The 13,077-nt window shown below is 44.3% G+C and overlaps 1 protein-coding gene across 2 annotated transcripts in view; it reads right to left on the minus strand.

The window, feature by feature from the left end:
• Positions 1–13,077, minus strand: part of TCERG1 (transcription elongation regulator 1) — a 1,289,229-nt gene that overhangs the window by 1,042,527 nt on the left and 233,625 nt on the right. For both annotated transcript variants that reach the window (XM_069652440.1, XM_069652439.1), the window contains exon 5: positions 7,245–7,481. In XM_069652440.1, coding sequence (XP_069508541.1) covers positions 7,245–7,481 — 237 coding nt within the window. The remainder of the gene's footprint in view (positions 1–7,244; positions 7,482–13,077) is intronic.

Here is a 13,077-nt window from a genome sequence, read left to right on the forward strand (position 1 = left end):
TTACCCATGATTTGGAACCGTTGGCTGTGTTCCTCAGGAGGGAGTACACAGAGGCTGGAATCGTGATAGATGGGGTGGATCATTGTTTTTTTTTCTCATGCAAAATGTTTTGTGCTACCCTTTCCATGATGAATGGCTGGTGGCAGAGGTTTACTTTTAACTACTGTGGTGTGCATTTACCGCAGGCTTGGTTGTCAAAATGGCCCAGTCTTATTTTTTCGCCATTTCTTCTTGGAAAGGTCCTTCTTGAGATTTACTCTGCGTGTCAAACCAGGTTTGGTCCCTTTGTTCGCTTTGCCTTTGGTAGGATTCACGAGTGAATCCCGCCTCTGGCTCCAAGGTGTTTGGTGGGAGCAGGAAGTGAGGGAGCCACCGGAAACTCCCTGTGCTTAGTCTCCTAGGAGACCCAAATGCACTCTGAAGTGATTGGCCGGATGACTGTCCGGCAAGGACAGCCACCCTGCTGGGTGACAGAGCTAGGCTGGACTGGGAGAAACCTGAATAAAAGGCAAGGCTTTCGGCTTGGAAGGCAAGAGTCGACCACTGGATGAAGGAACCGAAGAAGAACTTGAAGAGGACGCCTGCTGCAACTTCTTGACCGTTGGTTTGCCCGGTGAAGCCCTGCTTCGGTGCTGAAACTCCAAATTTGTATCGACAGAGAAGCCCCTGCAAGGACGACTTCTCCCCTTGAGTTGGTGGGACCAATCAACTCCAAAGTAAGCCACCTGAACATCCATCTCGGAGCTGGTTGAAATTCCACAGAGTTGCTGCTGGAAACCGAAACACCAGGGAAGCGAACACCAGATTGTGTGCGTTTCTTTTAAGTTGGCCAAGAGCTCCAGCAAATTCCTCCGGACTACCAGGAAGCAGGACTGACCGAGCTTGAGCCACCTCAACAGAGTGCTGGACCCCAGATGCAAGTCCATCTCAACAGCCAGAAAACGCTGTGTTGCTATTGGCGCTATACATTAGGAGCTGAAACACTGAAGTGCCACTTGTTTGAAGATTGCCGGTTGTGGTCGGTAACCATCCCATTGCAGGAGTCCACAGAAGTCCTCCCTCTAGTCCCCACAACTGAGGCTCAGCAACACCAGGATCTGCAGAGCTGCACAGGAAGAGTGCCACTGATTCCATGATATTAGACAATCTGGAAACATCTGATGGCACAGGGCCCAGGTCACGGGAAACCATAGGCTAATGCAGAGCGATTTCTGAAAAAACAAGGCCAGAGGCTACTCTTGCCTAGTTACATTGTAGTGTGGGTACACCATGGTTTAAAGTTTGTTTAGGTTTCCCTGCTGCCTGGATCGTGAAAGGGACCACATTGTGGTCCGACCAGGTGAGAGGGTGACTCAGAAAAACACTCACAAGTGAAGGGGAAGCAAATACAAGATCCAAAATAAGGCCTTTAACATGGGTAGGGTCCACCACTTGTACTAATTGCAATTGCGGCATAGCATTCAGAAAAACCTTATTGGCTCAGGCCGAACCTGCCTCAGCCCATAGGCTAAAATCGCCGAAGAGGATTAGATTCTTATAGTCTAATGATAGATTAGAGGCACAACTCACAAAGACTAAGAAAGTTGCAAGGTTAGTTGAGGGAGGATGATAACCTAACGAAAGATGACAAACCCAAGCAGCATTTATTATAATTCTGAATAATAAATGTTCCATATCTGCCTCCAAAGAACTGGGCAGCAATGAACATTCATATTGCATACTATAAATCAGTGCTACACCACCCCCTAGGTGCTTTGCACCTCGATATACTTGGAGTATGGCATATCCCAGGGGTAAAGCTTAAATAATGTCAGCGCCGGATGAATCAGATAGCCATATTTCTGTGACAAGCACGAAATCAGGGCACTGATGTCCCAAAAAGGAATGAGTGATCGTGCATTAATCAGACATGCGTGCAAAAAGTAGAAGTTCCAAGCACGGGCAGCGACTGCACTCACATTCCCTTCCAGCCAGATGGGAAAAAGTGTTTGTGGTGGTGCCGCCACTGCAAGTATCTCGGCACGAGTAACAGACTTACCAACAGCATGCTGCGCCCCGAGCACAGATTCCGCACGGACGAGTGCAGACGGGCCTGACTTTGGTCTGAAATTTGGCTGTGCACGGTCGCTGCGCTCCCAGCACCGACTCTTAAGTAATGCAGCCATAATATGGTAGAGACCAATCCCAAAGGAGGCCGGAGCTTGTAGAAAAAAGTGAGAACATATTTGCCTTCTACAATGCATGCATATGTAGAACACAAAATAAGATGTAGTCCCGGAACGAGCACCGGTCGCACCCCCATCCCCCTCCCCCTCCCGCGTCCAGGCAAACTTCTGCATGCTCAACATACAGAAACTCACACAACCACATCTCTGCACAGAAATCTGCACGCACTTCACCACATTGCAACAACAGACTAACACCACATAACCCGCCACAACAGCACATGGTAATTATGTCACCGATCGAAAACCGCACCTAAACTCAGCGAATGGTGCAAATCGAACTGAAGCGGCCAACAGGACATCACAAGCTCTCACTTTCATATTCCCCCTACACCCTACTAACTCGCCCACCTCCTTCCCCCCTTTCTGGACACCCTCCTTTTCAGATCCACCAGAGCGAATGGGGTCCACAGCAGTGGTAACGGTGCAAATACCTTTAACATTAACATATTAACTACCTGCTTATAGGTTTTTTTCATTTGTGCATTTGGCCATACAATAAATGTTATTTTTTTTAACAAATCGTCTTATGGCTATTCTTACCTTTTGGACTCATTGTAAACCCCTTACCAAGCTCACCCTTCCTGAGACTTATCCTTGACCACTCGTTATGCCACCTTGAACTGGTTTGGCTATAGCTCCCAGAGTTGTCCCTGTCCCAGTCACGGGTGGTCTCCTATACATCAGTCCTGCAGGGCAGAGTATAGAAAACTAGTCCCAACAACCAGGAATTAAAACAAATCATATACCCTGCCTAATAGGTTTAAGGCAGACCACAAAGTTCAGTAGTCTTTTCTTATCGGGTAAGGCGGCTTATTGCCTCAAGTTGCAGGTAAATACCTCAGAGGGGGGGAAGGAAGTCTCAAAGTACAAGCTTTGGCAAAACCAACACCTTAGTAAAATAATGCATTTTTAAAGCATGTTTGGAACAAGAAGTTATGAATTTTAGGATTACACCAAACTATGGGTTAACCTGGGGAGGGAGGGAAGAGAAGGGGAAACTTGACTACAACGGCACCGATCACAGCAAGGAAGTATTGCTAGGCGTTGAGTTTTGCAACCACAAACTCCCTATGGCAATAGCAGGTGTGAGGGAGTGGATATACAGAAACCGGTACACTTGCACCCCTTTATTTGATTTTTTGAGTAACCATCCCTGGGCACTCCATCACTGGGGACACTTCTGCTATTGATCCAGTGGATGGAGGTACAGGAGTCGCAGGTGCAGTGGCTAAAGATGGGATTGGGTTTGCGGGTTCCGGTCGCCGATGTTGGGATAACTCTGGCAAGTATGCAGCTGGACAGGCTGTACACCTCAGTGCAGCAGCCACAGTGTGTTCCCCGAAGTGAGGAGTCCTCAAGGACAAAGAGGAAGCATGGCAGCCATAAAAAAACAGTCATAGGTTAGCAGCGGAAATCATGGCAGTGGTAAAGATTCAGACACAAGTAGATGACATGCAGGTCCCCATGGACCAGTTCAAAATAACTACTGGTGCAATAGAGAGGCTTTTGCAGAGGATTGTAAGCCCACAGAATAGTCCCAGGATACTTCTACGCCCTCTGCTGGCAGGTTTCTGATATAGGGGTCCGGACTGGTAGGTCCCATCAGTACAACACACAAAGCACCGGCAAAGGTCTTCTGTGTTTACAGCACGAGTTATAGCAGGGCTTCACCAGGACATGCTTTGGCAAGATTAGTTGCATCTAGCAGCGCGCTTCTCTGCCTCTCCGTCTAGGCTCCAGTGGATAAACTGAGGAACCGCTGCAGGACTTCACCCCCGCCCCCCGAATCCCCTACCTTCCCCTCAGCCCCACCGCCCTTATCCAAAATTCAGCTGGTCTTTCCCAGCCCACCAATGACAATGAGCTGTACCATTCAAACAGCTTAATTTATATTGATGGGATGTATACTGCGCACGGCTGCCATTTGCATGGTCTCCGGGCGCTCAGGCGGATCTGGATAAAGAGGAAGGGGTGGGTTTGTTAGCAGGAGGAGAGGGAGTGCGCTCAAGTGTTTTTGCTGCTGTGATGGTAATTTCAATTCGGAAAACCCAGTCTGTATGTGTGGGTTTGCTTCAAGGTGGTATGGGTCGTTGGGCATACGGGCGCTTGAGTCTGTACAGGAGGCCATGTGTGCTTGTGTCATTGGGTTGCACGGACTGTGTTGCGATTGTGTAAGTCAGAGGTGGTGTAGAGTTTTGCAGTTTGGTGTCAGTGTAGGGTGTGGTGGTTGCCGTGTGTGGGTGGCATAGTTAGGTCGGTGTGTTGATTAAGGGGTTGATCCTCGTACCAAGGTATAGGGTTGAATCATTATTGCACAGCTTGTTTGTTGATTAAACTGAAACCCAATGTGTAGTGATCAGGTATCTTTCGCTGGTGGGCAAATCTGCTTCCAACATGCGCCTCGGGAACCCAGAGCCAAGATCCGGTATTTCATGCTGTACCTGGATTAAAGCAGCAGATGTCTTTTTTTTTAACTCCGTCCATGGTTTAGCAAAACAAAAAACCATGTTTTTAGTGCTTTCCTGAAGGTAAGGTGTTTCACAGCAATGCATATGTGTCATTGGGGAAGGAGGTCCATACTTTCACTCGGATGTTTGAAATGGGTGATCCACCATATTTAATTTTCAATATTGTTTGGGTTCAAGATGCAAGTCATTGATAGACCTTGGGGGTTCTTTTTGGGTCTGTAGAGGAGATCTTTTCCGTGCGCAAGATCTGCTGCTTGGCCCTGAATTGCTCAGTGAACAATGCAAAGTGGTTTGAAATCGATCCTTTTCTTGATTGGTAGCCAGTGTACGGATTTTCATGCTAGTGTAATTAGTTCTCTCTTATTCTGGATCGTTTGCAGTTTTTTGGCGAGTTATTCAGGCATTCCACGGTATATGCTGTTGGCATAGTTATTCTTGGCATAGCGAGAGAGATGGTGGCAAGTGGTGTGAGGGAAGGGGAAATAGGGTAATATCTGATTGATATTATGTAAGTGAAAGAAGCACTTATTTACTATTATGTTGACTTCATATTGCAGTGTTGTTCCAAGTCGTCACTGATTAAACTTCAGAGATTCTAGACCTCTTCAAACCCCACGTCTGCCCGACATGCTCTGGCATGGATGTTGATTGAGGCCAGACAGTCCCTAAGACCCCTTTCGACTGGTTCAGCACTTTGCCCGGAAATCCAAGATGGATCCTGTAAAAGTGAATACCTTCTAGGACTCATGCAGAATTGGGGGGCAGAAAGAAGGCCGAAGGACAAGGCTTGACTCACCGGGCATGGCGATTTTGAGTATATGGTACTAAAAATGGCATTATGTAGCTATGAAAGAGCACATCCCAAAAGGAAAAATGTTACAGAAAACAAAGAAAAACGGACACAAAGTACTCCTACAGCACTTCACTGTAAGGTGCATTTAAAACAAATGGAAGGAAAGATGCAAATAACACTGCTCAGGTTTAAAGTTAGACTGGAGGCTTCAATCATTGATGACCCACGGGCTAGGGCTAAACTATTAATGGAAATGATGAGAAGGTAGTGGAAAGTTCTGGAGTCTGAAATTATAGGAGGAGCAAGACTTGGGTTTTGGGAAAGACTGCCGCGGATCAATTCCACAAACCCAAACCATGGCAAGGCAAAGGCAGAAGACTGGGCAATAGTGTATGTGGGGCTGGGGTAAGTATAAAGAGTTATTAGTTCAAAGGGCATTTTATAGTCTTGCTAATCTACTGAAGTACCCAACTCTCAATTTTCAGTGCCCCAGATTACAGTTAAGGCATCGACAAAAGTAGGTGCTTTGTCCAATGATGGTGTGGGGCTTCGAGGGAAAGGAGAACTAACGAAGGAGGGGTGTCAAGAGGTTGGATTTAAAGCATCTGGTGTATTATTAAGTACTCTGCCACTGGGAACGTATGCACTGGAAAAGTACCTGTTCCAGATTCTCTCTCAATATACAAATTAAAATGGGCCACCAAAGTCGCCACCAAGGTCTGCGCTGCCTGTGCACCCTTCACAGATGGACTGCTTTGCCAGATATTGCAACCATGTGATGAGATCAACCATATACTTTCGGCATTTGAGAGGGCCTTGTAATTTACAAAGTGATCTTTAAAGAAGCCACCCTTGCCTTCACTCCCCTCAGAAATGTTCCCAAACACCATTTCTTAAAGCAAGTGTTTGAGCAAGAGTAAAAACAGTGAATGTGGTGCTTCACCTGTAACTATGCGTCAACGGTTTATGGGTCTCCTTTGGCAGATCCAAGGCTCCACCCCAGAGATGTACATATGTGAATGTTCACCCGATGGTGAGGCTCAGGAGGAAGCCGTCAATGGCACATGAGGCTATTCCTACGGTAATATGCAGAGCAAAACAGGGAAAGATTCAGGAAAACTGCTAGTTGTGCACCACATTTTCCCAGCACAGTTTACGTAATACAGTCAAATATGCCCAATGGCCTATACATCAAAATGTCTAGAGACTTGTAAACCACTATGCATTATCGAAGTGACCAGAGACACACATCCATGATCTGTACAGAATTGCTTGATATCTTTAAAGATATAAGTGAGTAGATACTGTCTAGGGGGGGGAAGTTAGAAGAAATAAGCAACATCTACAGCCTTGGAAAAGGCAACGCAATGCAAATAAGTGGAGTGTGAATGCCGCCACCCTGTTGTCAACATTCATATAGCCATAAAATAAGTCCCTCTCGATGAGGAGGCATGCACTTGGCAATCATTGGTTCGAAAATGTCAAAAGGAAAGTCATTCCAAATTCTGCATTTTTCTGTGTGCCATTGATAACGTTTTTTAAAAATACATTATTAGTAAAATCTGTTTTAGTTAAGAGAACATGAATAGGTTCACTCAAAGACCATCACTGAGGGACAACCATATAATTGTAATATCTTGCCAAAACTCAAGAGCTTGCTGTCCTTTGTATGGGCTTGCCTATGCTCTTTGGATAAAATCAATTAGGACAACGTTAAAACTAGAAGACAATAGACAACAAAGCATGAGACATTACCTGGTAGTGGAATAGGCATGCCAGGAAGTGGAACACGAAACGGAGGCACCATGACAGGTGGAAAAGCTTGCATTGTCGCTGTTGCTTGAGGTATGGCATGTGTCACTGTGGGAGGCATGTTTTGTGGGTGGGACTGGCGTATTGTTGGTCCAGAAGTAGACGTAGGTGAGGCAGTTGAAATGCTGACCGTAGACCTAGTTGCAGAAGAGCTGGAAATCTGGGCTTGAAGAGTAGGGGCTGTTAAAGAAAGGTTGAGTGTTAATAGGTCAATTGCCCAGCAAGAAGGTTACAAAACGATTCACTATAAACTGCTCAGTGTTCCCGATTTGCAAATATGCAAAAAGCATTCATTTAACTGCAATTTTTTCCACAACAGTACAGTGATAAACTGGGGCATTGACAGGTTTTGTTCCAGATTTAGACTATTCATTTTAAGTAAATAATTCATTTGCTGGTAAACAACAACAACAAAAAAACAATGAGGGAGATACCGGTTGTAAAACATTTGTTCAGAAATAATTCCATCCTGAAGACAAAATGCAAGAATGCAGCAGTTATTAATTTTTCCCAGGCAAGTAGTAGAGTAAAGCAAGATTGTCCCACACACATTGCAGTTACCCAACTCTCCCAGGGGTAAAATGCTACAATCACAGGGGCTGCATGGTAAAAGGGTACATCCAATAGAACAAAATAGGATAATTCCTAAACAGTATTTCTGTAAAAATGTTTTCTTAAAATAGGCCTTTTGAAAAGATGAAAATGCTAATGGTATGAAACATTGTATGTTTGGCGTCTTTAGTTCAGGGGCTTCCTCAGAAGTCTATTAAGGTTCAGATCGTTACCTAGAATACCGAGCTAGATACCTTTCAAAACAGATGCAAAATAAAAAGGTATTTGAAGTTGTAAAGTCAGCAGGAAAGCTTTGCAGCTATGGCAAAGTGATGCTCTATAGAATTAGCACTGGTAGAAGGATTTTCCTAGACCAAGGTTCTACTAAATTTGGCTAACCATATGTTTTGCACTACAACTACCATAGGCCCTAGCCAAAATAGTCAATGCAGAGGGATCATGACCATCCTAGTCTAGAACATTTGTAGAGAAGCAGTTTGCAAACCCCAATTATAGGATTCAGGCTGCCCAAACCACAAGTTAGTTACAGGGCTTCTCAGCATAGGGAAAGACTGTCCAAGAGTAAAACATGGAGTAGTCCATGCTGAGCAGTTCAAGAAGTGAGAGTGGGGGAAAAGTATATACTCTATATAGCCTGAAAAATAAAAATGGTAATGCGTATCTCACAGGTGATTGCTATAAAGAATAGTGCCATAGGAGTGTCACTGATGGTCTAAAAAATCCAAAATTGTCACAATATATCAGGCTGTATTGAGTTTTTAAATAAATTTGACAAGGTGACTGGAATAAATGGGACCCAGGGGGTGCCTATGGATCACTTGACCCCCACGTGGGCTCCTTCCACCCCATCTTTGATGTCCTGGGTGTTAGTCTTAGCAGTGCACGGTGGTGGCGCGAGTTATGGTTGCTTAACTTACCATAACTGGTGAATTTCAGGGGTTTTTCGGTTTTACTTGGAACCATAACGTCCCTCTAACAACTTTTTTTCTGACTTTCATAGGTTTTTGGTAGCACAACTTAACCATAATATCCCTGACTTTATATACATGCAACATAGAACATACTGAACCCCCAGCTAGTGATTTTGATGTCCGTGGACTCTACGTATGTCCGCGTACAGATGCGGACAACAGCAACACTACCCAAAAACTCAGGGGGTATCTTAAATTGTTATATCATGCCATATGAACACTGCACAAGTTCAAAAACCTGACCACAAACACATATGTAGTAATAAAAAAGAAGTGGAACCTATATATGTAACACATCAACCATCCATTTAAATACCATATGTACTCAAATGGAATATACCAAAAGAAGAAAGATAGGCTTCCAACATAATCACCTCACATAAACTGCACAACTAGGATCAACAGCAGAGCTACAAACCAGTAAGAACACAACTTACCAGAAGCTAGTAAGTGTACTTCATTTGTCTTATACATTTCTAAAATTTCTGTATTAGATACAATAAAAGTGATATATTTTTCTTTTCTCACAGAAATGTCCAGTACTTGAGTGGCTTGAGGAGCATTTCCCACGTGAGGAAATGTCTGAAGATAGTGAGCCTAATGGTAGAGACTTCTCTATATAAGACAATTAATAAGCATTACTTTATGTACACTTAACATATATATATATTTTTTACAGACCATATAAACATTGAAAATAGTACATCAAAAGATATATTGGATAAGACATTCCAGCACATGGAAGAAAAAATTGACATGCTCATGACAAATTTCAAAAATTTGAAAAACTTTGTGGAGGACCATATAAAAGAAAAAATAAATACCATTGTCCCAAATATACCTGTCCCTCCTCTCCATATCCCAGTGTATTATCCCCAAACCTTGTCCACGAAGAAAAACGTTTTGATGAGACTTCCATCCCTTCATCTCCTCCTACCAATCCTCTTGAAACCCCCAATTCTCCTGTGTTTGTCCACGGACAGCGCGGGTGTCGGGGTTGTCCGTAATCAAACGAAAATGGGGGGGGGGGGGGCTCATAAGGACACTATACCTGTCCGTACTGTTCGCAGGAAAGTTGAAACTCTTCTAGGAACACACTCGCTGCCCGGGATGTCCAATTAACCAAAATAGAAGTGTTCTAAAAGACAATATGCCTGCCCATACTGCCTAAAGAACATCTACGCACAGGCGCACCACACCCGTAAGTTCTCTGAACATTGCGCCTGTGCGTTACTGTTCGCGACGCTTGTGTTGCACTTTTAATTAATTTCAGGAACCGAACAGTGTCCGTAGAACACCCCCACGCATGCACACACCCATTCCCGTGCATATGATGTCCTGCGGACACCCGTTCCCTTCTCGGAAATGATCACGACGCCATCATGTGACCGCACCCACGCTGAGCATGTGTTCTGAATTGCGGACACTGTCCCGGCCCCCAAACATTTTAAAAGTACCTTTTTCGGGCAATCCACAGTATTTTATACTAGAAATGCACCATAGCACATGTCCCAGACAATAACCCTGACTTTCAACATACTTTTTGGAACTTTGAGCCCTTTTGGGGTTTTCGTTCTGTCCGCGGACAGCGCTGGTGTCCGCGAACTGCACTCCAGCACCCCTATAAAAGGCCACATCCCAGAGCGCATCCTCATTGTGTTTCTGGCTACCTTACAGAACACAGACTATTTTGCTGCCGATTTTCCAGATTTTTATCTGAAACCTGATGGCATCCATGACTCCTCTACTGCCCTCTGGTGCTACATCTGCCTCAGCACCACCCCCACCACCACCTCCCCAAGGGCCTGAAGAGGGGAACAGGCGTGAGGATGTAGAGGAGGATGAAGAGGATGAGGTAGTGGAAGTCCCTACCACCAGCACTCACCGCGAGTCTTGCGTGTGGTGGTTATTTACCATTCATGGTAACGTACCCAAGGCACGTGCGAACAAAGTCACCTGCAACCAGTGCAAAATGGTGCTGAGACGCGGGAGGCTTGGTTCGTACAGCTTTGGTACGACTACTATAAAGCGACACCTAAGGTCGTTCCACGGTGGGGCCGTTCGCAAGGTTGTACCTTGCGAGGAGCATAGTAGGTTGAGTTCCTCTACTTCATCCTCTGTTTCCGCTCCTCTCACCACAAGAGACACTCCTGTGAGAGCGCATCCCTCCAGCTACCTCACAGGCCATTCAGTGCTGATGACCCTTACCTTTCGAGGGTCACAGTTTTGTGTATGTACTGCGACGCAGTACTCTACAGTGGTGAGAGACTTCGAAGTGCATTCGAGACTACGGTCTCGGAGCATAAGAAGACCTGCCCACTACCTAAGTAAGGCCCACCCTACATCTTCCTCTCTCCACCCGCCCTTTCTTATCCCAGAGGTTGATGTCCCCCCCTTACCCTCCTCTCAGTGTGTCGTGTGTAAAAAAAACCAAAAATATATAAAGCAACAAAAATCAAAAAAGAAAAAAAAGGCTCTTTTCAGAGCCATCCTTCACAGTCTAAAAATAGAAATTACTAATAAATGGAGCAGGACCCTGTGCATTTTTTAGAGGTCCGCGGACAGTTCACTGTAAACTTTTGGGGTGCTTCCCTATCAAAATCATTGCACTTTTCTCTGGGAGGAAGTGGGGGCTCTGAAAAGAGCTTTTTGGTGATTCTTTTTGTATTTGAAAATAGTGAACATCTACTGAAAAATGGATAGCTGTAATTCCACAAAAGGACACAATGCATTTTGTACATTTCTCAAAAAAATCTGATTACCAGCATAAGTAAGATGGACTCCATCTCTGCGAAAAATGTACGTGCTACGAAACATATTTTCATTGTGAAAAGCATGCTAACATCTCCTAGAAAGGCACAAACAGCCTTATTAACATTCCGCCTTGCTTTCTCCATTTGGACCAAATGAAGAAGAACGCAGCCACATTTGTCTCTGCGCAATACGAGAAAATATTACTTTAGAATTTGGCAACATGTCCAACTTCCCAAGTCCTTCTTTCATCGCAAATTGCAAAGAAATTCCTGACGCATGCCCTAAAATGTTCCCTCCACAATGAATTATAATTATGTCTGGATGAAGCTCTGTCTCCAAACTAGCATAGAGAGGTACCAAGTCTATCCACTTCATTCCACGCACTCGATGCCAGTGCACTTCCACATGAGGGAAACCAAGATCTGCAGCTACTCCTCAGCGTTGTGCATGCACCTCCAACCAATGTATCCATGAGTCTCCTAAAATCCACACAATCTGTTTTCTGCAACAGAGCCATAGCTAACTGTTCTTCTCTCAGGAAAGACCTTCTGACAAACTCTCTCCTTACACAACACACCCACCAAACTTTACTGACCAATCAATTGCTCTGCTCATTCTCATGCCTCTCCACCCCAAAATCCCTGTATGTAATACGCGATGTCCGCGGACTACCGCCATGTCCGCAGAAATATCCTAACTTGGACAGCCCGTCTACCATTTCCACTTCACTCTCTGTGCCATTCCCTCATTGAATACAGCTAACCAGTCACCCAACCATCCACCAATCACATCCATGACCTCTACATCTAACTCTATCATCAGAGTTCAGAACTTCAACTATACTGTACATTACTCTGAGTACAAGTCGCATATCATCTGCTTGCATATCCACATGCATAAATACAAACTACAGGTATGCATATTTTCTGCACAGTACATGTACAACTCTTATAAAAGAATATAAACAGAGTAACTGCCACTTAACCTGCATAACCTATAAAATAAACTTATTTTCATTTTTTCCATCTACTATAATCAACTCCCTTCCAAACCTATCTAAACATGTTTTTACACACAACAGTATAATTATAGAAAAACACTTGGTACTGTACTATAAAATTACACAGCCAGGATAAGGTCATGCACCTTCATACACTCACACAGATGGACACTATCATTGAAAAACTCCCAACTGCAATAACACCACTGCCTATAAATCACATCCTGATTTATTACCCACACCTTCACAAATGCATACATTGCATGCTTTTCTATACAGTATCTGCCATTTACCTTATAAAAATGGCAAAATAAGTACATCATTATTTCTTCTTTCTCCTAACATTCAATAACACATCCTTAAGAAACCAAGCGAGTTTCATACACTTCCTATTCTACTCATTTGCAAAGCATGTTGAACTAACATTTAAAATAAAATATAAAGACTGCACAGAGTCAAAGGAAATTGCATACATACA

Source organism: Ambystoma mexicanum, chromosome 3p (assembly GCF_040938575.1).
Source record: "Ambystoma mexicanum isolate Mex_15411 chromosome 3p, UKY_AmexF1_1, whole genome shotgun sequence".
Taxonomy (NCBI): domain Eukaryota; kingdom Metazoa; phylum Chordata; class Amphibia; order Caudata; family Ambystomatidae; genus Ambystoma; species Ambystoma mexicanum.